At 41.6% G+C, this 27,624-nt stretch overlaps 2 protein-coding genes across 2 annotated transcripts in view; one reads left to right on the forward strand and one right to left on the reverse strand.

Annotated features, from left to right (window-relative positions):
- Nucleotides 1-27,624, reverse strand: part of LOC141900300 (uncharacterized) — a 231,621-nt gene that overhangs the window by 1,748 nt on the left and 202,249 nt on the right. The window contains exons 16-17 of the mRNA XM_074787124.1: nucleotides 19,682-19,829; nucleotides 19,479-19,609 (exon numbers count right to left, since the gene is read on the reverse strand). Coding sequence (XP_074643225.1) covers nucleotides 19,479-19,609; nucleotides 19,682-19,829 — 279 coding nt within the window. The remainder of the gene's footprint in view (nucleotides 1-19,478; nucleotides 19,610-19,681; nucleotides 19,830-27,624) is intronic.
- LOC141914773 (uncharacterized) lies at nucleotides 223-5,093 on the forward strand. Its single transcript, XM_074806066.1, has one exon. It carries the CDS (start codon nucleotides 750-752, stop codon nucleotides 5,091-5,093), a length of 4,344 nt encoding a protein of 1,447 aa, XP_074662167.1. The 5' UTR covers nucleotides 223-749.

A 27,624-nucleotide genomic window follows, 5' to 3' on the forward strand; every position in this document is an offset into this window, starting at 1 on the left:
TAGAATAGTTAACTATTCTACTATTCTTTAGGGTTAGGGTTTAGAAAATGTCAACTAGAGGGTAAAGAGGTTAGGGTTTAGTGGATTAGGGTTTAGAGGGTTAGGGTTTAGAGGTTTAGGGTTTAGTGGATTAGGGTTTAGAGGTTAGGGTTTAGGTTTTAGAGGGTTAGGTTTTAGAGGGTTAGGGTTTAGATAATGTGCTGTAACATGGTTACATCGTAATGCATGCATTTAGATTTAGTGCTTGTCTGTAGTGAGATCTACACTTTTTTATACAGTCAGTTTAGTGAGTCTGTAACCGCGGTTTAGCTCCAGAGTCTATATACGTATTTTTTAGTTCCCCGGAGTTTGTTTACTTCCGTATACGTGTCTATTTTTATTGTCTGCTAATACTTGCTGTAACTAGGAAAATCTTCCATACATCCGCGTATCTGTATCTCTTCGCGTATCTACCTTTGGTACTTGCCCACGTACAGTGTAAGCATTTATCCTTTATTCATTGTCCTGAGATTTTGTTTATTTAGTCGTTTCAGTTAATAATTAAAATTATCTCTGTTATTTCAGTTTTTTACCGTCTCGAATCGACGGCGTATCAATAAATACAGACTTCTCCGGAATTGCCTGTTTGTTTGCGTTTTCGTCGGTTTCCGGTTCGCTATCTGCCGCACGGGCAGAATAGTAAAAAAACTGTACCAGCAAGAAACGCCGCCACGGGCACCGTTGTACGACGCTGTCAACACAACATCGCCATGGACTCGGTCGAAGAATCAGTCTCCCACGACGACGTGTCCACACGGACCCGAAAGTTGACGAAAAAGGGAGAGGAAGCCTACAGCCAGAGAAAAGAAAAATATTCCGAAGATATAGAGCGACTCTGGACCGTATGCAACGCCATGTTGCTAGAAACAGACAACCCTCCCACAGAGGTAAGGAAATGTCTAGAACTCGAACACAATGTAGTTCAATCATACTCCCGGTACCACCAATTGAACGATGAATACCTCAAATTCCTCGAAGCTCAAAGGACAGACCTGGCTACTCAAGATATAGAGGTCATCGCTCCAGTAGCCGACATCCGCCAAAGGATGTATGAAACGGCCATAGCCGCACTGCGCGAGACATGGCGAAACAGTCCTGCAAGATCATCGCTCACAAAATCTTCAAGAAGTGAGGCCAGCTCTAGGACTTCAAGCGCATCCAGCCTAGCGAGAAGGACACGAGCAAGAGCTGAAGCGGCAAAGGCTGCCGCGGCCTTTGCAGAAAAACAGGCCCTAATTTCTAAACGAGAAGCAGAGCTCCAAGAAACGGTAGAGCGGGAAGCCTCCCGCAAAAAAGCAGAAATCGAACAAGATTCAGCCATCGCGACCCGAAAGAAAGCCGAACTCAAAGCCGAGATGACACTCCTGGAGACCCAGAAACAAGTCGCAGCTTTGGAGGCTGAAGCCCGAATTCTAGAGGCAGAGAATGACCTCGAGCTTGATCTGGACCACCTACTTCCGGCTCAGGACGAAAACCCTTTCGAACGGGTAAAAGACTTTGTTGACCGACATAGCTCAGGAAGCGAAACGCGTCATACAGAAGCCGAGGCCATGAGCCATCAACCAAGGGCCAGTGGTGCCACCAACGATCCTGTATACACAGAGTCTGGAAAGCTCGCCAATGGCCAAGAGCCACAGTCGAATACAGCAAAAACCGTAACTTTCGATCGTCAAAGAAAACAGTCTTCTCACTCTCCTATAGAAGACTTCGGACTGCCGTCAACTTCGTCGCCATTTAACAAAGGCGGACTCAACCCTGTCGACGCCAATGGAACCCTCGGTTACTCCGAATTAGACGTTTGTGCACCGATCTTCGTGCCTGGCCAGGCTCAACGTCCCTACCAGCCAAGTTCCTCGAGATTTGCGTCTCCCTCAACAACCGCCCAGGATCATGATACGGCATCGGCCATCACAAAATTCTTACTGAGGAAGGATTTGGTATTCTCGCGCCTCAGCACGTTCAACGATAGAGCCGAATCGTACCATGTGTGGAAGTCAAGCTTCGAGAGTGTGGTTGAAGAGCTCGCAGTCTCCGACTCCGAGCAACTCGATCTGTTGGTTAAGTGGCTCGGTACCGACTCGGCCAGACACGCGGTCAGTATCCGTGCATCCAATGCAGAGAACCCCACCAAGGGCCTACAACGTCTCTGGCAGAGACTCGACGAGAGATATGGATGCCCTGAGATGATAGAAGCGTCGCTAAAAGCAAAACTGGCAGATTTCCCTAGACTTACAAATAAAGACAACAAACGTCTATATGAACTCTCAGATATTCTGTACGAAATCGAATACATCAAGGAGAAACCCCAGCTCAGGAATCATTTAGCCTACTTTGATTCGTCATCAGGAATCAAACCCATAGTGGCTAAGCTACCCTATGGTCTGCAGGAAAGATGGACGACTAGAGCGGTCAGATATAATTCACAAAATTCAACCTCCTTTCCACCCTTCACCGAGTTTTCTGCATTTATTAGAGAAATGAGTCGCATAAAGAACAACCCAGGATTCACCTACGACACGGAGCCAGTCCCGACACAAAATCGGAGTACCGCATGGCCGATGTCCCAGCCTAGAACCAGAGTCGGCGTCCACAAAATTGAAGCATCACAGCCGACTCAGCGATCAGGCGACAAACTGGATCGGTGCATACTTCACAACACCAAGCACTCATTGGACGAGTGTCGTGGATTCCGGTCAAAATCTCTCGAGGAGCGTAAGAAATTGCTTCAAGATCACAAAGTTTGCTTCAAATGCTGTGAATCTACGAAACACGTCAGCCGCGACTGCAAAGCATTCGTCACATGCAGAGAGTGTGGAAGCAACCAACACTCCACGGCCCTCCACGTAAACAGGAGTAGCGTCAGTACAATACCTCAACTCACAACTAGGCCCGTACAACATCAAGGCGGGGAGCCAGAAGACAGTTACAAGTCCCCAACCGTAAATGCTGTCAACGCTTCCTGCACGGAAGTCTGCAATGATTATGAGGGCAAATCCTGCGCCAAGATTCTCCCCGTTAACGTGTTCCATGAAGAACACCCGGGAAACGTACGTAGGATGTACGCCATAATCGACGACCAGAGCAACAGGTCGTTGGCTGCCCCCGAATTCTTCGAACTCTTCGGCGTGCGGGACAAGCCCGAAACATACACGTTGTCCACCTGCTCAGGAAAAGTAATTACCTCAGGCAGACGAGGAAAGGGTTTCATTATTGAGTCAGTTCACGGCAGCGAGACTTTGGACCTACCAGTCCTCATCGAGTGTGAAAACATACCGAACAACAGGAACGAGATTCCAACACCAGACATTGCTGCAAGGCACCCTCATCTGGCGGAGATAGCAAAACAGCTCTCGCCATTGGATGATTGTTGCAATGTTCTTCTTCTAATTGGCAGAGACTTACCGGAAGCACACCATGTGCGCGATCAACGACTAGGACCATCGAGGGCGCTATATGCCCAACAACTCAAACTGGGTTGGGTCGTGGTCGGTGAAACTTGCCTAGACAAGCAACACGCACCGAACGAGATCAGTGTGAACCGAACGTATGTGACCGCCTCGGGACGTCCCACGGTCTTTGAGCCATGCGAGAATAGCTTCAATGTACGAGAACTCCCGCTTCGGGAAGATGACAGTACCTACGTCGGACAGGACATTTTCGTGAGGACCCCGGACGACAATAAGCCAGGAATGTCATACGACGACAAACGATTCATGCGCCAAATGGAAACCGAGTTCGTAAGAGATGCTACCGGAAGTTGGGTTGCGCCCCTACCATTCCGAACTCCGAGGCCCCTACTGCCGAATAACAGGGAACAGGCCGTTCGAAGAGCAAAAATGTTAGACACAAGCCTGAAGAAGAACTCCACAAAAAAGGGACACTTCGTCGAGTTCATGGGGAAAATCCTCGATAACAACCACGCAGAAGTTGCTCCACCTTTGCTCGAGGGTGAAGAATGCTGGTACCTGCCACTCTTCGGGGTATATCACCCGAAAAAACCCGATCAGATACGAGGAGTTTTCGACTCATCCGCTAAATTCCGTGGTATCTCCTTGAACAATGTTCTGCTGACAGGTCCCGACCTGTCCAACAGCCTACTGGGGGTACTCATGCGCTTTCGAAAGGAAACAGTCGCAGTAACAGCAGATGTCCAACACATGTTTCATTGCTTTATCGTTCGCGAGGACCATCGGAATTATCTACGTTTTTGGTGGTACAGGGATAACAATCCAGACAAGGAACTTATCGAATACCGTATGCGCGTTCACGTCTTTGGCAATAGCCCTTCGCCAGCCGTAGCCACACTCGGCCTAAGGAAAGCGGCTCAAGAATCCGAAGCGAAATACGGTAGTCACGTCACGGAGTTTGTCGCGAACGATTTCTACGTCGATGACGGACTCACTTCACGGCCTACAGTGATCGACGCTGTCACCATCATGAAAGACACCCAAAACGCACTCAGAGAATTCGGTAATCTGCGACTTCACAAGTTCGCGTCTAATAGTGCCGAAGTGATGTCCGCATTTCCACCCGGCGACTTGGCAAGCAATCTCAAAGACCTGGATCTCGACGCCGACAACAAACCGCTCCAGAGAAGCCTCGGACTCATCTGGGACGTAAACACCGACAACTTTCTCTTCCAATTGACATCTGAAAAGAAACCTGTCACCCGAAGAGGTATGCTATCAACGATAAACAGCATCTACGATCCACTTGGCTTTTTGGCTCCTGTGCTGATTCATGGGAAACTCCTTCTCAGGAACTTAGTGTCAGAGACGGTCGATTGGGATCAACCCTTTTCGGATGAGATAGCTGCCGAGTGGGACAATTGGAGGGATTCTCTGAGAGCTATCGAGAATCTGCGCATTCCACGCACCTATGTGACCAAACTAAGCGGAGCTGTTCGAAGGGAGCTGCATGTTTTCTCGGATGCCTCGGAAAAGGCCATAGCGGCAGTTGTGTACCTGCGAACCGTGGACAAGGCAGCAAACCACAAACTTGGATTTGCTGGGCAAAGCGAAAGTTGCACCCATCAGCGGCCACACCATCCCTAGATTAGAATTGTGCGCAGCCGTGCTTGCCGTGGAACTTACGCAATGTACTATGGATCAACTGCACATGCCTATCGACGAAGTTAAATTTTATAGCGATAGTCGAGTTGTTCTCGGCTACATCAACAACGACATCCGCAGATTTCACATTTACGTGGCAAATAGAGTTGAGAAGATCAGGAAGTTCAGTAGTCCGGACCAATGGAACTACGTGGCAACGGATTCTAATCCTGCAGATTCCGCGACTAGATCATTCTCAGCATCCGACATCCATGACAGCGACTGGTTATTAGGACCGAAGCAACTTCTGGCTGTTCCAGAATCGACAGATACGACGCATCACGTCCTCGTAGAGCCTGACAAAGATAAAGAAATTCGTTCCGCGGTCAGCGTCGTAAAAACAGTTACGATTGTCAACGCGCGCACCTGGAACGACAGATTCCGCAATTTTTCGTCATGGATGGGACTTATACTGGCTATTGCTACCCTGAAGCATGTCGCCCGCATAACTCACAAGGCCGAGATGCAAGACACATCAACACCGATTGACGTTCGTCAAGACACCGAGATGTTCGTGCTCAAGGAAGTGCAAGGTGAAGCCTTCAGTGAGGAGATTAGCTGTCTCCAAAACCTGGAGCCTGTAAACCCAAGAAGTCCAATTGCTAAACTAAACCCGTTCTTGGACGAGCACGGGCTTCTCAGAGTTGGTGGTCGAATCACGAATTCTAATCTTCCACTAAAGGAAAAGAAACCATTAATCATACCGGGTCGGCACCACATCGGTACGCTCCTTATTAGACACTACCACCAACAGGTTAGGCATCAGGGAAGGCATTTCACCGAAGGGGCTGTACGAGCGGCAGGACTTTGGATCATCGGTGCCAAGCGAATGATTTCTTCGGTGATCCACAAATGCGTCACTTGTCGGAAATTGCGAGGGAAACTCGAGTTTCAAGTTATGTCTGATCTGCCCGCTGATCGCCTGGAACCATCTCCCCCATTCACTAACGTAGGGGTCGACGCCTTTGGACCATGGGAAGTGGTAGCTCGAAGAACACGTGGTGGAGTTGCAAACGCTAAACGATGGGGTATACTATTCACTTGCCTGGTAACGAGATCAGTTCACATCGAGCTGGTCCACGAGATGAGCACGTCAGCCTTCATCAACGCTCTCACCCGCTTCATGTCAATCCGTGGGAAAGTCAAGACGTTTCGCTCCGATCGAGGAACCAACTTCATTGGCGCCGTCGGCAAGATACAGGCCGAAGCGATTAACGTAGAAGATCGGCAGTTGCGGAACCATCTACTCGTCTCCGGAGCTGTATGGATTTTTAATCCTCCCCATTCATCCCACATGGGTGGCGCATGGGAGCGCATGATTGGAGTTACAAGAAGAATCCTTGATTCAATCCTCCTTGGGAATCCAGGGAAAACCCTGACACACGACGTGTTAAGCACCTTCATGGCGGAAGTATGTGCTATAATCAATTCAAGACCTCTCGTGCCCGTTTCGTCGGATTCCGAATGTCCACTTATCTTGACTCCTTCTATGCTACTCACTCAGAAGACGGACTACGAGATTCTCCCCGACTCGGTCGGAGGATATACAAAGGAAGACCTCTGTTTGGCAGAGTGGAGGCGAGTCAAGGCTCTCTCTACAATGTTCTGGACACGATGGAGGAAGGAGTACCTGCCTTTGCTCCAAGAGCGCCGGAAATGGTTGAAGCCGCAGAGAGATGTCGCCATTGGAGACGTCGTTCTGCTGAAGGATAAGCATCTAGAGCGGATGAGGTGGCCCATTGGTCTTATCATTAGGACCTTCGAGAGTGCAGATGGGCATGTCCGTAAAGCCGAGGTGCGAGTCGTGGTTGATGGGAAACCCACTGTGTACACGCGTCCGATCGTGGATATGATTTTGCTAGTAGAAAATAACAGATTTTAGCTGAATTTCCGGACTTTTCGCTTCACTTTCTGACATTGTCAGGTGTTATAATTGAGTAATGTTATGTGTAATCTTAAAGAAACATCCACCGGACATTTGACGGGGAGTGTGCTGTAACATGGTTACATCGTTATGCATGCATTTAGATTTAGTGCTTGTCTGTAGTGAGATCTACACTTTTTTATACAGTCAGTTTAGTGAGTCTGTAACCGCGGTTTAGCTCCAGAGTCTATATACGTATTTTTTAGTTCCCCGGAGTTTGTTTACTTCTGTATACGTGTCTATTTTTATTGTCTGCTAATACTTGCTGTAACTAGGAAAATCTTCCATACATCCGCGTATCTGTATCTCTTCGCGTATCTACCTTTGGTACTTGCCCACGTACAGTGTAAGCATTTATCCTTTATTCATTGTCCTGAGATTTTGTTTATTTAGTCGTTTCAGTTAATAATTAAAATTATCTCTGTTATTTCAGTTTTTTACCGTCTCGAATCGACGGCGTATCAATAAATACAGACTTCTCCGGAATTGCCTGTTTGTTTGCGTTTTCGTCGGTTTCCGGTTCGCTATCTGCCGCACGGGCAGAATAGATAATGTTAACTAGAGGGTTAGGGTTTAGAGATTGGGCTTAGTGGGTTAGAGTTCAGGGGTTAGGGTTAAGAATGATAGGGTTTAGGGGTTAGGGTTTAGAAGGTTAGGGTTTAGTGGGCCAGAGTTTAGAGGGTTAGGGTTTAGAGGGATAGGGTTTAGAGGGTTTGAGTTCAGGGGTTAGGGTTTAGAGGGATAGGGTTTAGAAGGTTAGGATTTAGGGGTTAGGGTTTAGAAGAATATGTTTTTTTAGAGGTTTAGAGGGTTAGGGTTTAGAGGGATAGGGTTTAGGGGGTTAGGGTTTAGAGGGTTAGGGTTTAGGGGATAGGGTTTAGAGAGTTAGGGTTTAGTGTAGAGGGTAAGGGTTTAGAGGGTTAAGTGTTTGGATGGCAAGGGTTTAGGGTTTAGGCGATTAGGGTTTAGAGGGTTAGGATTTAGATTGTTAGGGTTCTAAATAGTTAGGGTTTAGAGGTTCATAATGAGAAAAATCATAGAATAGTAGAATAGTTAGGTATTTTAAAATCCTACTTTTTTTTACTATCCTTTAGAATAGTAGAACAGTACAATAGTAACTACTCTATTACGATTGTAATCGATCGTAAAAATCATTAGAATAGCGATGGTCATAATGAGAAAAATCATAGAATAGTAGAATCGTTTGGTATTTTCAAATTCTACTTTTTACTATCCTTTAGAATAGTAGAATAGTAGAAAAATGTTTTGGATAGTGATAGAATAGTGACTCTTTACGATCATATATAATTTACATAGAAATGCATTGTAGAATAGTGTGAATAGTTATCTGCGTACTATTCTACCATTATTAGATCCCGCACCAATCTCAGGAAAAGGAACAGGCCCGCCTCGCCAGGCAGGCTGGGTCAATGAACCTAACCGCCAATTACAAATATACTACAAATATTTCACCACTTGTGCTGAAATGTAATTTAGAATTCAATGTTTTCTTACTTAATATTATGCTTGTTTTCAGGGCTTATATTCTCAAAGATCCGTATGAGCTGAAACCTTTCGTTAGTAATTCCTTTGGAGGTTTATGTAGATGCTCCATCCAACCCAAACTGCATCACTGAATACCGCTTAAAAGCAGATGAATAAAAGCTGCAGCAAAACTTCCTGGAGAAGGTGGAAAATGGTTATCCAACTTATTCAAACCTTTATTGAAAACATTCAAAAATATTGCAATATAAAATGTTTCAATGGAAATAAACATGACCTTACATAAATGCCTTACACAACTAATTCTATGGTCACACCAAAACAAATATAGAACCATGCTCCCTATTTTCTGGATTTGAAGAGAAGGTGGCTGAAGGAAACATATGTGATTAAATCAAAATCGATCTGCTTCTCGATATTTTTGAAATCGCACAACAGTCTGTTGAGACTTGAATTGTATTAACTCAACTTTTTTTAAATGTGCAGTACCATAAGCTTGCGTCAGATAGGAAATGCCTTAACTCTGATGGAGTATTGATTTTAATTTGTTTGCTATAGCATAGACGAATAAAAACCACTGTCTAGTGTAGATAGGGATTGTACAAATCATTCAACATCCACCTGACAAAATCTGAAACAATAACAAGAGCCCCAAGGGGCACTATGGCCAGCCTGTCAGCTTTTCATAAATGGTTAATGATGCATTCTATGGGTTAAATTTGTCCAAATACACTCCCAGCTCATAGACTAGTCAATTCCAGGCTAATAATTTACACAATTCAATTGTGTTTTCATACTAAGTAGGACAGACAGCGTCTGGGGCTAGCAGGAACAAATACCTCAGATAAATCTTTTCCCTTGGTCTTATTGATTTGAATGCGGAATATAAGTGAATTTTCTAAAATTTGTCCAATAAAACAAAATTGAATCGGATTTGCTGTTTTACCTTGTTCTATAAAGTAAAATTTGAATAAAATTTTAAATTCACTCCGTTTACATAGTTATAGGCTCTGGTTTTCGACCTTGGACCTGACTAGTGGATATTGGCAGGTTCCCATCAAAGAGGAGGATAAACACAAGACTGCGTTTGTGTTCGAGAATAAGATGTATGAGTGGAATGTGATGCCTTTTGTCGTTACCAATGCGCCGGCGTGTTTTACTCGCCTGATGTCGATGGCCCTCGACAAAGTTTCCTGGAAGACTGCCCTGATATACCTGGACGATATTATTGACCATTCGGCAGACCTTACATCTCACCTTGACAAATTGGCTGAGGTTTTCTCATGTTTCCGGGCTGCGGGAATGAAACTGAAACCGAGGAAGTGTAACCTTATGCAGCGGCGGTTTGTCTTCCTGGGACATGTGGTAAGCGCAGCTGGGTTTAGAGACAGACCCCACCAAAATTGACAAGGTCCTAAACTGCATCGCAGGATGTCACAGAGGTCCGGAGTTTTCTGGGGCTGGTCGCGTACTATGCTAAGTTCATAGAAAACTATGCGAGTATGTGTCAACCCCTACACATGCTAACCCGGAAGGATCCACCCTTTACGTGGGGGGGGGGGAGGAACAGCGCCTGGCTTTCGACAAAATCAAGCAGCACTCACCCAGCCACCTGCTCTTGTTTTCCCTGACTTCGGGCCCGATGCGGGAAGATTTATTTTGGACACCGATGCGAGTGATTGGGCTATTGGTGCGGTCCTTTCGCAGACACAGGATTATTGGTCTGAATGGGTCGTGGCCTATGCCAGTCGGACACTGAGGGGTGGAGAGGAAAACTACTGTGCGACCCGTCGGGAGATGCTGGCTTTGGGCGACATGATCATTTATTTCCGACACTACCTTCTGGGCAAACCATTTCTGGTACGCACGGATCATGCTGCCCTGAAATGGCTATGTAGTTCACGAATACAGGAAGGCCAGGTCGCACGGTGGAACGAGAAACAGGCTGAGTACGAATTTGAGATCCAGCACAGACCTGGTGTGAAACATCAGAACGCAGACACCCTCTCCCGCATGCCTAGTAGGGTTAAGAATCACGGCAGTTGCCCGAGCTGTGGAGAAACCGGTTTTCCAGCGGGTAAACTTGCAGCTTTAGTTGCTTAAGTGTAAGACGGTCTCGGTAAGATGGATATCCAGCAGGCCCAGGACACCAACTCGGACATCCGCATTGTAAAAGACATGGTGAGGCAAAATCTCGACCAACCAGTGCCCAATGAAAGTCGACAGTACAGCTCCCTATCGCAAAATCTCCTTGGTGAGTATGAATGGCTGGAAATTGTCGAGGGGCTACTGGTCATCAAGCCACCGCCTGGATCAAGGGTACCAACAAACGCATTATCTTGCCTAAATGTTTACTCCCGAAGGCGTTGTTTGTCACACCTCCATAATGGTTGAGCAGGCGGCCACCGAGGGACAACGAAGACAGGACATAAAATGCGTGAGCGCTTCTGGTGCCCTGGCATGGTAACCGCAGTCAAAGACTATGTCGGAAGTGCATGCATTGTCAGCAATGTAAGTCACGCCAAAGAAGCCAAAAGCACCTCTTGTGTCGACCCCGACTGGTCGAAGAGGCCAGAAAGTACATATTGACATCATCGGCCCCTTAAGAAATCCAAAAAGGGGAACATGTACATCTTGGTGGCACAAGACGCATTTACTAAATTGGTGGAGGCATGGCCATTAAGGAACAAAAGGGCAGTGACTGTTGGGAGACGTATAGTGGATGAGTGGGTTACGTGGTACGGGTGCCCGGAAAGTATCCACTCTGACAAAGGAGCCAATTTTGAATCTAGGGTATTTTCCGAAATGTGTCACTACCTTGGTATTGATAAGACGCATACCACCGCGTACCACCCCATGCGGAATGGTCAGGTGGAAAACGCCAACAAATCTTTGAAATCCATGCTCACCATATCAGTCAACGAGAACGGTACCAATTGGGACTCTGAGCTTCCAGCTTGTCTGATGGCATTCCGCTCAAGCGTCCAGGAAAGTACCAAGGAAACCCCTTTTTTCCTCACTTTTGGGAAGGAAATGATGCTGCCCCTGGACATCATGGTCGGGATGCCAGAGGAACCAAAGAGGTTCACGGTTTTCGCAAGAAATGGTTCATAGTTTGGAGAGTGCTCATGGGAGGGGCCGGGACCAAATTAAGTTAGCGCAGAGGCGGCAGAAACAAGGCTATGACCGTTTCGTGAAACGCGGTGGGTTCCAAGTAGGGGACCAGGTGTGGCTTTACAGCCATTTCCTGAATCCTGCCGAAGCACCAAAGTTCCACCGGAAGTGGAAGGGTCCGTTCCTGGTGACCGAAAGGATATCAGAGGTCACATACTGGGTAGTGCCCGTGGTCGGACATAGGAAGCCCAAGGTGGTCCACTTCAACGATATGAAGCCCTGCTTCGGGTACACTCCAGAGAGGGACGCGGTCAAACGACCAGCCCAGACACGTAGGAAAATGATGGAGCCAGTACAACCCACAGAGGTTGAGGAAAATGACTCGGACTCTTGGAGCAGCCTTGATGACGATGTCACCTGGGTGCGGGCACCGAATCCTCAAGTGGACAGGAGGGCACATCTTAGGGACAACCAGGAAGTTGTCCGAGACCAGGAGGGAGTAACAATCCCTCCACCAGGAGAACCTCCGCTTGAGGCACCAAATGCAGATAAACCCCGCTGTAGGTTGCGACCTAGAGTGAACATCCGGCCTCCACAAAGGTATGGTGACTTCACCTGAGTATGCCGCGTAGAACCCACTTGTGGCTGTCACGAGAGGTTCCTACGAATACGACGGATGAAAAGTGTATGGTTGGAAAGGGGGAGGAATTTGAGGGAGGCAAGAGCAACACCATAGTATGGTTAACACTCTGAACCCCACAGATTCATGGTTTTCGTTTCCCTTTTTTTCATCTTTCAGACCACTAACACCGTACCATAGGGATAGGATGGACGTCATACAGCTTGACAGAATGAATGTAGAGACTCTCGAGCTGAAACAACACCTGGTCAAGGACACTTGGAGTTTCATTCAGTCTCTGCATTAAGCATTTATACTACCCCAGTCGTGTAGTGCTAGGGGCCATCATCTGCGGTGTAAAAGCGTACATTGCGTCAAGACATGGCTGTACCCTGTCGAGACCCAGGTTCCGGCCTTTGTCAAGAGAACTAAAGTCAATGGTAACCGAATGTGGTGGGTCAGCTCAGGATCTCGACCCGAAGCTGACACGCTTCGAACGGGTAGTTGACTGTACCATCGACCCATCCTGCTACTAAGTGATTCCATGTTCAAGGGCTGGAAGTCACCAGATGTATTCCTGATTGCCCATTCGGATGAGGGTATTGGCGGTCTGATCCGGACCGTACAGCAGAGTCATGTTGCCTGTTCGGCGGTTGTGGTTATCCACGGTGTTAACGACATCCAGGATTATGAGGAGACCACCGAGCACCTATACCAGTCATATGCCATGCTGGCCAAACGATATTCTGGTATTCCTCTTTTTCACTTGGAAATCCCGAGGTTGTCTCCTGGTATACGGAAAATCGGGGAACACATTCGTCGGTCGGACTGCATAAATGTCCACTCGGTAAGAGCAGGTTTCATCCAGATCAACCACCCTGATCTGGATGAAAACAACTTTGTGGGTATACACTACCGCAAGAAGGCGATGGAGATCGTAGGCGACCATGTAGTCAGGACAGTGAAGGCCCATTTAGATGGGACGTGGTACCCCCACCACACCTAATTGGGGTCAATTTGGAATTGCATTGGTATGCACCGGACACCTGCCAATGGTACTCCGCTGCGTTCTGCTTGCTACCCAGTTGCCCTACCTGTTCGGACACCTAACAGTACCCTGTTGCGTTTTTCCTTCGCAACCAGCCTTACCCTGCTCATCTGCGAATGTTTTGTCCGCCGAGTGTTTTTGCTTTTTATCTTTTCAGGTTACCTAACCGGATATCCCCACATGGAGGGCTCCACACGCTCAAGTTAGGAAGTTACCGGACAGGGACCATCAAAACCGAAGTTGTTCAAGCGTTGCGATTGTAAATACCTGTAGATAGCTGGAGTAACGTGTAAATAGTGTGTAGTGGTTCGCAAAGATGGCCAACGCAGATTACAATACCTCTCGTGGTTGCATCCGTGGGAACACCTTTTAATGGTTGCCCGGGCTTTATCCGTTTGTCTCGCGTTTGTAACGACCCTGGTGAATTTTCGATAAGGATCAAGTAGGTGGTACGTCGGTGGCCACGTTGAGAGGTCATCATTTACTACGGCAATGGAGGAACGGCATCCATTGCGAACAATTAAGCAGATCGTTTAAATTTATAAAACATATTTTCCAGGAGTCGAGCCGCGGCCTCGACTCATTTTAGGGAGGGGGTGGTGTGGCGGACTAGGCTTAACCGAGTCTGTATCCCTTGTTAAGTTTAGTCCGTATCCGTATTTTTATGTAAACCTGTAAGACCAGAAGCCATCTCTTACAATCGTGTGGTAGAATAAAGAAGCCGTTGTTGTATTCTATTATTCATGTTTATTGATGGAAATCGGTCCATGAAAGGAGACGTCCCATCCACTTTCGTAAATTGAGGCGACTGAAGAGATTCGTAACACAAATATTCATAGGCCCACGATACAAATAAATACCGTAACCTTCCGCGTCTAGGGCACACACCTGTATCAGTGTGAACTATTTTTTCCCAGAAGGGCCAATCACAACAGCGATGTCGATACGAGATGTCAGTCCTTTTTCCGAAGGGATATGACAATCATCTTATGACATCAAAACACAATGTCAAACAGAATGAGCATTGTCAAAGAGCAATCTCATATCAAATAACAGAAAAAAACTGGGAAAATGAACATCAAGTCGAACAACTAAAACACTGCAACCGGACCACAAAAATCCATACTATGTAATTTGTGTGAACTCCACACATTACATAAGTGAAATGTGTGAAAGGCACAAAAAACAGATGTGATCCAAGCCATCACACATGTGAACACCAGTGAAGTTCATTACTTGTTCCTTATTCCTTATTCCGTTACTTATTGAGAATTCATCTCCCAATAAGGAACAAGTAACATGTTACTTGTTCCTTGTTGTTACTTGTTCCTTATTCAGATTTTCGTCTTTACCGGTTCAATTTGCGTTACTTATTGAAAATTCATCTCCCAATAAGGAACAAGTAACTTGTTACTTGTTCCTTATTGGGAGATGAATTCTCAATAAGTAACGGAATAAGGAATAAGGAACAAGTAATGAACTTCACTGGGGTACATGTGATCTGTGTTGTGGCGCTCATCACATGTATGATTGTGAAATACATGTGTGATCGACATGTTATTTACACACATACAAGTTAATCATCACATGTGTGACCGCTGAGATCACACATGTTACATAATAACACATGTGATTAACATCAGTAAGTCCAATCTGCAACATGTGTGATAGTATATGCCAATTAAGCTGTTTACTAATGATGGTATCACTTAAGGGTAGGCATTAGTTTCATTTTCAGGATATTGAATGAATGAAGTTTATCATTTAACAAAGGGTTTTATATTGATCAGACAACAATAACACCTACACACAATAAACCCGTACTATTAACAATACATGATGATGAATGTATTTTGCTTGATTAGATAGTTGTACACCAAATAAATCGATCAAAATCGATTCCCTTGTCATCCAAAATGGATGACAAACCTTTTTTTTAGATTATCGTATAAATCAACCCATGTTGAGGCTTAAATATGATGTTCTACACGTCTACAAAGTCTCAAATGGACATTTATCCATTGTTGTAGGAATCTCGTTTTAAGTAAATATTATTTTAACATAAATTCTATGTTTCTTTTAATAAAAGAATTTTCTTTATCATCAGATTTCTAGTCATTGACTTGGTTTGAAAGATTGAAAGATTATTTGATACCATCATCAGTAAACAGCCTTATTTCATTTATCAAGTTTGGTTTTTAAGGAGAATAGGTCGCTTCTTAATTTGTCCTTGAAAACTAGCTGAGCATGGTGAACATGCCCCGTTATCCTTAAAATGTAAAGACGACATCCCACACAAAAAATTATCTATTAATATAGATTCAATTATGAATCATTATTCATTTCAGAGGAACCATTTTCTATGACACACTGTATATGTCAAAGACAATAGGCCTCCCTCCTTCCATCATAAAACAACACATTAAGTAATTACAAAATTGGTTCAAAATTGTAGACTGTAGAGCGAGAACAAGCTCCAAAATGGCTGTTTTACACATCGAAATGACTGTGGCAGCCATCTTGGATGACCTATATATGTCAAAAATAATAGGGCTAATCTTCCTCACACCTATAACAAACATACCAAGTTACAAGAATCATCCAAAACCTTAAGCTTTTACAGCGTGATCAACATCTGCCTGGATGGACAGACACCGGTAACAACAATACCCCTTGCATCCTTCGGTAAAATGTGTAAAGTCCCTTGGCTAAAGTCCCAAGTGGGCTAAAAACCTGGTAATTCTCTATATGACCACTTGTTAATACATGCAAATCAATTACATCGAAACTCGCCACAATTACAGAACTCATCATGAGCTACAATGTAAAAGCAAAAGCTGGAAGTTCTTTCTCAGTGAATAACAGTGGTCCCTACTTTTGTGGAAGGAGATGTCAAAATCAATGGGCTACCATCTCATTAGAGGCCACACCATCCACAAGTAGGGGTGATCATCACGTCAGGGATCGATCGCATCCTGCCAAAGCTCATGCCAGTACAAACCCCCATAGCAAAAATTCACGTCATGTTATTTGAGAGACTCCACACATTACACATGTGAAATGTGTGAAAGGCATGAAAAACAGATGTGATTCCAGCCAACATGTACACATGTGATCTTGTGGAGCACATCACACGTGTGATTGTGAAATACTTGGTTGATTGACATATTATTCACACATGATATTGATCACATATCATAGAATAACATCAATAAGTCCAATCTGCAACATGTGTGATAGTACATGCGATCACTTCGGACATGCATCTTCCCATGTTTGTTCCAAATTCTTAACATCCGCATTTTCACAAAAATGGATATAGTGGGATTTGAACCCAATAACTTATAACGGTATTACATTATGTACAGAAATCAACATCTTCCTATTTGAAATTCTCAAGTATTTGGAGAAAGAAGGTGACTGATCTGAGCGCTCACTTCAAATCGGGGGCAAAAAGGAAACGATTTTGGTGACCCACCTCATCAAATCTTATATGATATGAAAGTCTTGACTATTTACTGAAAAAAAAAACACAAACTTGGAATACATGAAAATAAACAGCAAATGAGCTATTCAGTATCATGATAAACCTGGATTTTCCTTGTATTTTCTGAGGACACTACATTGACACTACATAGGGAAACTCCTGAGTGCTAATGGGTTAATGATTGCTGTATTTAGCACCAAATGTTTAGAAATGTTTTACAGGTGAATGAATGAATGAATATATTTTCTCAAATTTTAATACATAATGACATATATAATTAGTATACATGATTACTGATTCTATACATTCAAGCAGGACACCTCCAAGCCCTTAGGGATGTACCTAATTGGGGGGATGCTCTGTTCAGATGATAATATGATGCAATTAATGAGGATACAATGATAATAACAACGCTAATTGACATAAAAAATGATAATAATAATAATAATGATGATAATAATAATAATAATAATAACCAACCCGACTTCAAAGATACCGAGTGAAAACCTTTTTCTGAGATTCATATTGAAACAAATTTTATTTTTTATCTAAATTTTGATAAAAACAGTCGGCTTTCTGTTGGGACCCACTCTCAAATCTCACTTAAAATTCAAAACCATAACTGACTGACTAACACAACATTTCGTACCATTATCTTAAGTCATACTTATCATTTCAGATTATGTAAAAGCGCAAATCCCAAACGTCGAAAGGGTAGCATTTACAGGGCTATGAAGATGTTTAGGTTGTTTACTCGCTCTTAGAATCAAAACAGCAATCGATCGGTTAAAGGCAATATAGGGAATATGGCCACCTCACATGTCAGTTAATGGAGGCGTATTTACCCCAGAAGAGATAGCAGATAAATTTTTGACAGAATTTGGAGCCGATATGGTTTGCTAGCTAAATCGGCTCCTAGACTCCAAGCGATTGTTAAATTACCCACTTAAAGTGGGTAATTTAAGTAATTTTTTTCAGGATATTTAGTCGGCTGTGTAATTTGTTCCAAATGCTGACGGTTCAAAAATGTTCCTATTTTCATCTTGGCACACTCAAAGCTCAGGGCCGGCGGAAGGTATAAACTATTGGTACGGCCATCCCCAACCATACCTAATAAGTAGAAACACTTTGGTTCGTCGCCGGCAATTAATAATTGCGCGGAAAATTTTGAAAAATTGACTTACAATGCGCATTCTTGGAGCATTTCAGAATGTATTTATAGTCAATTTTTTTTCGTTTTCATCAAGCCCCATGCCGCGAAAATTTTTCGAGGTCAAAATTTGCTGGTTCTATAGCCACATATCATGGCCGCCATCGGCATTGTGGCAATTTGTTGGGGAGATACTTGAAGGTGGTTAAAATTAGAAGGTTGCTACACTGGATTTAAAATCTTTAGACACAAAACCGGCTTTTTGATATCGTAATGAAACAATGTACAAGATCGGGACGATGTCATCAACGACGAAGATGGCACTGGGTGCAGCCTATGTTTACACAGAAAACTATGTTTACACAGAAAACATAAACAACATAGTTACCCTGTGGTCATCAGCGTGACAGGAATTTTGTGACACAAATTTTGAAACATCATTGGCAAAATTATTGGTCCGGCCATGGCCGCACCGGTTCTGAAGCTGGCCAGTGCTGAGGGGGGGGGGGGGGTTCTGGGGAAGCGAAAAAACCCTCTAAAATTATCAAGTGTCCTCCAAAAAGTCAGTTTAAGAAAATTTAGGTCAAGATTTTCATGTTTTTTTTTAGAAAATGAAAAGTAAATCAATTCTGAAATGATTTATTCAGGTACCCTGGTGCATCATATTTAAAATAGCTGCCATTTTTCAATAAGAAAGTGCCCCTTTTATGGTGAAAAAATGCCCTTTTTCTTGGAATGGAACTGCTTCTCAAAAAAGCTCGGCGCTGCTGTAAATAAACCTAAAAACATATAAAATTTCTATATAACTGTACAAACATGAATTATCATTACATTTGAGAGGAAGTTCTGACTCAAAATGTTGGATTGCCATCTCTCCTTCCAGGCAATGAGTTTTAGGAAAGTTATCGTTTATGAAGTAAGTAAGAGAAGAAATAGACAATTTTGACCCCTAAGGATATGTTTGACTGCAGATGACATGTGTGACAAAAGAATCACACATGTGATGATACATACCTAAGGATCAATCATCATATGCATGATGTGTGTAAAAATAGGACATAATAACACATGTGATTTTAAAAGATCACACGTGCAATTATGTCCCATTTTTGCACACATCACACATCGTGTAATATTTCAATAAGCTGGCCGCAATCCTCCAATGATCTATTGGTCATTGATCTACTTAGAGGCAACCTGTCCAACCAGAAATCTTGCGCGATGTAGACAAATGAAGGGTTTGTGTGAGCTTTTGCGAGAGGCAATGAAACCCTGGTAAGTGAGGATGCTAGGGGCCGGAGAGTCCACAAACCTGTGATGTATCACATTTTTGTTAAAAGTTGGGAAAGCATTTCATCCGACCGACAATATCTAGAGTGATATCAATGATCCTAGTCCTGTTAGCAAACTAAACCTATGTGTTGAAACTACTATTTGCCTCACTCGTCGACAATACAGTAATACATAATATAAAAATACTTACATGTTAATGAGGTAATTTCCTAAATCGCTGACATTGCAGGTGAATATCTTATGTGCCACATCTGCCAAACAGTTTCCAGCAAAAGATACCATTATCCATAAAAATAGTGTTTGCTTAGTTGGATCATATAACTAGAATATATAAGACTGAAATGAATGGACGCAATTTACTTCATTGTGAGGACAGTAACCGTACACACTTACCAAAATAATTGCTTTCCATGCCATTGGACATCCAATTAAGCCAGACAAAATCAATCTTTGAGACTTAGTTCTTACTTTCAAGCAATCAGTAATTGAAAGGAAACTTGCTATTAAACTTATTTGAAGAGACCAATCAATTATTGATGACCTGTAATAAAGTGCATACTCGCGATAATTTCAATGAGACTATCAACATGCAAGAAGTATTTTTATATACAATCTGCATTCTAATAAGGAATTTCTGACCATTCGGCAGAAAATACTCTTGTTCTCAATATTATCATCATTATAACTAGGGTTTTCTGACTTCTATCAGAAACCCTCTTGTCATTCTGTTGATTATTATCATTAATTGTCCCCTTTCTATCTCCTCTCAGTTTCAACAACTAACAGCTTGTTAACAATTCAGAGAGAAACATATTATTCTGTCGCACCGTTTCATATTTGCGTATAGTAATGTATTTTGAATTAATGTTAGTCGTCAAAAAAACAACAAGAGGCCCATGGGCCTTGAAGCATTGGTAGATTATACTGTGGTAAGGTAGCTTTAAATATGCCAGAAAATGTTCTATGACGATGTTGATTGGGAGGACCACAACCTTAAGAATTGAATGAATTTCATTTTTCTGTCGAACGATTTAGCCTACGCTATTTGTATTGTTAAACCTCATTAATGCGATAAGACGAAGATTAAAGATTAAGACGAATGTTAAAGACGAAACTAGTTTATTCTGATGTTTTCCATCATGTCCCAGCTAAGATATTTATATCAATCAAGGTTTGTATACAAAACCCATTTAATACAACAATTTTGGCACTTTCGCCTACACAAGATTTGTATTCAACGTACGACTGTAAGGGAAATCTCGACTTACTGTGGTTTTTCTTGCATGAACTGTTAGGCCCTATTGCTGAATAATGAAATCAAAAACAGAACGATTTTTCTGAATGCAAAATACTCTGATGCACAATAGGTAGATCAGATGGACAAACGTATGCATCAAAACGTCGCACAGAGAGCGATGCTGGCGTTGGCGTCACTGAGGCAGGGTGATGATTGCTTGCTTTTCTTTCTGTTTGTTTGCACCGTTCGGACATTGGTTTTTAACCCTATTGGATTGTTCATTTAACCTCACGACGGGAGAACCTTTGAAGTGTTGCCGGCACACTGTAGCAGCCAGCCAGCCAGCAGGACTCGAACTCAGCACTGGATGCGATATAGCATCACGCCTTATCTCACTGATCTACCGAGGCTGCTCGTTTCAATTAAAAAAAACTGCTGTAGCGGCAAATAACCATTGCGATATTGCAATTTACGACAAACAACGTGTAAATTTAATCAATCACTGTTGTGGTGTTCAATGCTTGGAAAAGATAAAGAGTTATTTTTCCCAGCGCACATTACAAAGCGAATATATCTGCCGAGTTTGGAAGGGGCAGCAACGGATCCAGGATTCCATGGAAAAAATCCAAATAGGGGCATCTGGGGGTCCTCCCCCTGAATTTTTTTTAAAATAGATGCACAGAGACGCCCAGTTTCACAAAAAGGATTAAGGCCTAAATCGATTCGTGATAAACTGAATTAACGAAGAAATTAAATCGATTTAAGAGTTTAACCTTTTTGTGAAACTGGGCCCTAGGCACGATCAGAGTCCGGAACCAGTCCAGTCCATCTAAAACGACCAAACGCAATGAACACCGGCCAATGAAACGACATGAACGATGTAGGACTGCCGTAATAAAGCGCTGGATCCGCCGCTGAGGTAAGGATGATTTATCTTGGTTTAACTTGAAAATTGTTAACATTATCAATAATTTTGAACAATGGGATCCGTAAAAAAGATTCTTTCAGTGACTAATTTGTCTTACAGGTGGTTGTCTATCTGAATGATTTGAAGACGTTACCAATAACTGCTCCTGATGTGTTCACAGCACCCGCTTCTGGGCAGCATTCATTTCGTAGGTCAGGGAAAAAGTTCAGAATCACGATTCCAAAGTTAAGGGTGGTATAAAAAGCTGTTGACAAGTAAGTTGATTGACAGGACGTCTATATAATTCAATGAAACCGATATTGTTGGCGACCTCTCCAGAACAATTCAATCAGAAAAATACTCTAAATAAATGAAATTTTTGAAATTATATTCAACAGATGGATGAAGACTGCACATGTGCGGGATAAAATGAAAACTCACTTAAAAAGGTATTGGTATAGTAGAATTTCTAAATTCTTCAAATAGCAAGTTACAGATATTAAACCTATGGTAGTGTGACCTCTATAGAAAATGTTACACATTCAAAATTTTATTTTTTTAAATTTATGCTTATTTATGCTAATTAGGTGGATTTTTATGCGCAATTAGAGGGGTTTACGAAAAACACTCTAAAATATAAACCAATTGATATATTGATATAATTCTTTCAGCATTTGGTTCATAACTAACATGGCTAATGCTTGTGCCTCTATCTAGTGTTTACACAAGTTATATTTTTCAAAAAATTATTTCAAAGTTGAAACTACACAATTTTTCAGAAATTTTCTACCTAATTATATATTCATAGAGGTGCCTAGCCTACCATAACATAGATATTAACTTTTCCAAGGCACACACTAGCTTTATGTATAGATAACGTATTTTAAATTTCAAGGCTCTACCTCAAATACTTTTTTCAAAATCATGTTTTCAGTAATGTGCGTCAGCCGTAAATGAGGATTGCGAGAAAACACCAATTTTTGAAATTTCTCAAGGAATTTGACTTAATTTATCTAAAATGCAACACTTTAGTAGGTTTACACCTATCAAATTGTTCATTTGAATGCTAGTTACCCTGCAGGTAGCTCCTGTGCCACCATATTGTGCAGATGTTGCCAAAATTTTCATCCTGATGCTGAATTTATTGCATTCACCCTTGGTGGCTGGCTATTTTTAGCAGGGGGGGTGGGCTGATAGGATTACCCGTAAACTTTTTTTCTTTTTCTCTGAATGTTTCTAACTTTCCTCATTGATAGATAACAGTTTAAAGTTAATCATTTTACCACTTAAAAGCCCAATGAGGCATGCATTCACGAGACAAAAGCAAAATATGCTATGAAATTCTGTAAAGTCAAAATTCTGGAAAATTTCATGATTTTGATTTCTTTCAAAAAATGACACCCAACGACCTTCAGATCAATGTTTTGGGTTATAAAGTCTATTGTGAATCTATTGTAGATGGCAGCACTGCACGGGTATAAATAGTATTGGTTAAACACCTCTAAAAGTAACTTAGAACACGTTGCTAAGGGCCGTTGCTAAGGGCTTTGAGATTGGAGGGGGCTTGTTTGACCCCCAAAAAAATGCCTTTGCCGTTATCTGACCACTCCAAAAATTTTGGAGGTCATTCTACCCATCTATAGTGTTCAATAACAGTACTTTTTAAAAAACTGAGAAATTTAAGATTTTCAGCTGACTTTTTAAATACAAAATTCCTTAAGGTTTAAGTGTACCTAAGTATTTTATCTGATTTTATAGGAGCTATCACACCAAAATATATCTCCAAAAGTTTGATAAATGCCCGACAAAATGGAAAGCATCAGTTGATGCAATTCGTTTCTGAGCGCCTGGTCGAATCGCCACCAAAGAAGCTAATTAAAGAGACATTAAAAAAGTCCGGATTGAAAACTTTCGTTGATATGGGGAAACCGCTGAAAAGTCATGGAAAATCTAAACATATCTAGGTATCAAATCACGAGATATTTAGTAGATTGCTTGTAATTGCGTCCGGACGGGATATCGACCTGAAACACATCTCAACCTATGAGCTCAGCAATGTACCGTTATCAATCGCTAATGCTGATGGGACTTTAGTTTCAACAGCTAAAAGTAAATTTGTGCCAGCAATTACGAAGGACATGCCTCAGCCTCAACCTCCAACTGGACAATACTTTTGATGCCTGTGACATTGATGGCATGGTATTACTTCATTCTATGAAAACAAAAAGTCTGAAAACAATCGGAAACTTAACGATTTGCCTGTTTGATTCGGTGAAAAACTATATTTGGTAAAGTAATGGCCTGCATCTGGTAATGGATAGATATAGTAACAACAGTATCATGGATGGCAGAAGTGACAAAGAAACCATTGAAGTCCTCACATCAAATACGCCTCTTCCTAAACAGTGGTCAAAGTTCATTGGATCAAATACGAACAAAACAAATTTGCTGAAATATCTATATAGTGAATTACCAGTAATTGGAGGAAAGAAACTACATCGCCATCAGAAATTAGTTTTGGGTGGGTTCATCGATAGCTCTGTATGTGTCATTACTAATGAGAGTCAAAGTTCTGCATGAGAATACATTTGCTGTCACGAAGAGGTAGATTGCCGTATGATCTACCATATAAAATGTCTTGGTGAAAAAGGATATTCATCAATCCTTGTAAATACCCCTGATACTGATGTGTTTGTGCTTTTAGTGAATTTCTATCCGATTCTCAATGTAGAGAATATCTGGTTACAATTATGTACGACTATCAGTACGAACAGTTGTAATGGAACTTGTTGAGTTGGTAAAATACTTTTTACCACTTTATGCTTTAACGGGATGCGATAGCGTCTCGTCTTTCAGGTCATTAGGGAAGGTAAAAACGTGGTTGGTTTTAAAGGATGATGTCACAAGATTTGACGATTTACAAGATCTGTGAAAGTATCGGAAAAAATTTGACTGCATGTACAGATTTAATTGGAAACTGTTACTTGACATTGGACAGTATTTATCATTGAATGATATTCGCTACAGATTTTTTTGTCCCAAGGGATCCACACATGGAAACTTGCCGCCGACGACTGATAGTTTTAGATTACACGTAATGCGGGCTAACTATCAGTGTCTCGTAAATGAAAAAATATTAGAATAAAATTCATATGATGTCACCAATTAGAGGGTGGCTGAATATTGAGTCTTGGAAATCTCTTCCAATGTATGGCTGCGGCAGCTTAAATACCGATACGTAAAAAATCGGTGTATGTAAGTAGATCGTTATAAATCCTGGATTTTACCACTAAAATATTCAGACCTAGACCTAGTTTGCTGCTTAGTATTTTCAGGTCACAAGAAATTACAATTTATTACAAATTCTATCAAACAGGAAACACAGCGCTCATCTTCTGCTATAAAAGTTTAAATGATTATTCATAAGGCCATTCTAAAATAATGGTCTGTTTGCCGTAACCTGACCGACCGACCGACTTCAAAGGTGCCGAGTGAAAACTTTTTTCTGGATTCATTGAAATAAATTTAATTTTTTATAAAAACGGCCGACCCACTGCCGATGTATGAACTCCGTATGTTTGAAGTGTGAACACATGCTTTGACGTGTGGCCTAGTTTAAGTTTTTCAGGAAACTGGCAGTGTTCCAATAAGCTGCCACTCATTCTTAGTCAATACATTTAAGCTAGTAACGTAAAAGCGTGCATATATTCAATGTACTATTTCATTTTGAACACAGAGATGACGCCCTGGACGAAGTTATAATTTTAGAATTATTCTTGAAATCTAGGCTAAACACAAATTTCCCGTGCACAACGCAGATTTGTGATATTGTTTCCATGTAAGAAAAGGTGATAAATTTGTTTCTTTTTTGGCCAAAAATTTTGCAAAAAAAAATTTCTACCCACCTGCCGACTCATCCTGAAAACTTGAGTCGGTGTAATGGCAAACAGACAATTATTTTGGGATGGCCTAAAGTGTATTTTCATGTCAAACGTGCACGCACCAGCAAGCAGCGTTACAGAATCACTAGTAGTGTATACTGTACAAGTGTGTGTGTAACTGTCTAGCACTCCCAGCGCACGTGGAGACCTTATCTGTAAGTGAATGTTCTCTTACACGTCAATGACAATCAAAACAATCCCCAGGGATTAAAATGAAACAATACCTATGGCGGATATGTGAAATAATTATATTCTCACCAGCAATGAGCATTTGGAATTCGCACGTTTACGGCACCTAGTCCAATCAAACGTTCGCCATTTATAGCTTTCCCATGGTTATTTTAGTAGCGCCAGAATTCCCTGTATATCCCAGAAACAGCCAATCACATTCGCTCATAGAGACGACGCCCCCCCAATCGAGGTCATTGCAATTTTATATGCAAGAGCTAAGAATTTTCCCGCCATAAACAGTTTTTTGTAGAATTCTAAAAAAGTTGACCATGTCATCGACGGAGGTTCGCCATGTCTTCAATCGCATCGATTATACGTCGTTTAGGCCGAGAACCAATAAAACATATGCTCACATAAAAGAACGTACCACGATTTTATATGAATTGGCTCAATACCAACTTCATATCGCTGACAAAAGTAAACCAAAAATCGAGAATTTATTCAATCAAGTCAAAATTTTAAAAATACGACGCTTTGCTCTATCGTCATCAGGTGATCTTTACATTTTACTGTTAATAATCTATATGATATTCATCGGATGTTATATCTAGTGTGAGATCTGTTGTATCTTAAAAAAATTTTAAATTGATTAAATGAATTCTCGATTTTTAACTTTTAATTTGTACATAGTGGGTTTTTATCTGAATATCTGTTCTCCACCTTTGAGTGTGGTTATTCTACGAAAAGTTAAAAATCAAGGATTTTCCTCCTATATATCTAAATGGTGTGAAATTGATGGCAGTTAACCAATATAAATATTAATCGTACATCATCAGTAATGATCTGCAGGATGATTTACATATAAAAATGCTATACCGGCAAGTGTGCGCTAGAGGAAATCAACTAGTTAACAAGTTCTCACAATGCTCAGATTCAGTAAAAATTAATTTTTTTCTCTCATACTGTACCTCTTTACCTCTTTACTGTTCTACTTTATGGTTAAAATTTACACAAGCAACTTATGATAAGTTTGTATAACAATTCATTTTGATTACCGCTTAAGTTGCATAGATTCTGTAGCGCTTCAAAGAAGTTTGCATTTTCTAAAACTCTTTCTTTTGGAGAATCAATCCTTGTTAATATCAATTCCCTCAGGGCAAGACTATCTATGGGCTCAAACAGTCTACTTATTTCTCTTATGTCAACTGACTTTTCACTTAATACCTATTGGCTATCATTAGTTCACTAATTAGATGTACGTAGTTCTTTTTAATCAAATTCATTGTAAATACTATCTATCTTGTAGTATTAGTATACGGTACCAATTGTACGAGATGTATTTTGTATGAATTATTTATGTGTATATATGGACATTCATGGTCTGAAGCAAATAAAAGAATAAATAAATAAATAAAAATACATGTTGCATCAGTAAAATTCTGATTCATCCTTTCTTTTCATATATCTGAATCATTTTTGGAATGTCCGGCAGATCTAATGAAAATGACTGATAATTTCATGTCATGACGATACAATACTAATGGTATTCTAATGAAATGTTAAGTGAGCCTGTGAAATAATCCCAGGTCATCAGTTCGAAAATGGCACAATATGATAGCCAGTATATCAAATTACAACCCGAAACCAATTAGAATTCTTCTATATATCAACAATTTTGAGATACTGTTACCTGAAAATCCATTGATATCCATAATACGAGATACCTATATGATACAAATTATGCAGTTGTCATGGTTACTGACACAAAATCACTGAAATGTCACAATAAACCTTGAAGACCCGACCCCCTGCTTCATTGCAAACACGAATCATTCAAAGTATCAGCACATAGAAAGTGACAAGATTGACTCATTCATTGACTTCTTTGAGATTTAAGTGGAAAATAGCTCACTACCCCAGTTTCTTGTATAGGCACTGACAAAATTAAACGATAAATGTTAACCTTACGAAAGCCCATACACGAAAACCTAAAATTAGTGTAACAGCGGGCTACTTAGGACCATGGTTTAGGCAAACTTTTTAAAGGATTTCTACCCATGAAATCAAATTAGGTATTGGT

This window comes from Tubulanus polymorphus, chromosome 1 (assembly GCF_964204645.1).
Source record: "Tubulanus polymorphus chromosome 1, tnTubPoly1.2, whole genome shotgun sequence".
Taxonomy (NCBI): Eukaryota; Metazoa; Nemertea; class Palaeonemertea; order Tubulaniformes; family Tubulanidae; genus Tubulanus; species Tubulanus polymorphus.

Bases quoted from the DNA above. Each gene is read 5' to 3' on its own strand.
- LOC141914773 (XM_074806066.1), top strand. From the start codon at position 750: ATGGACTCGGTCGAAGAATCAGTCTCCCACGACGACGTGTCCACACGG.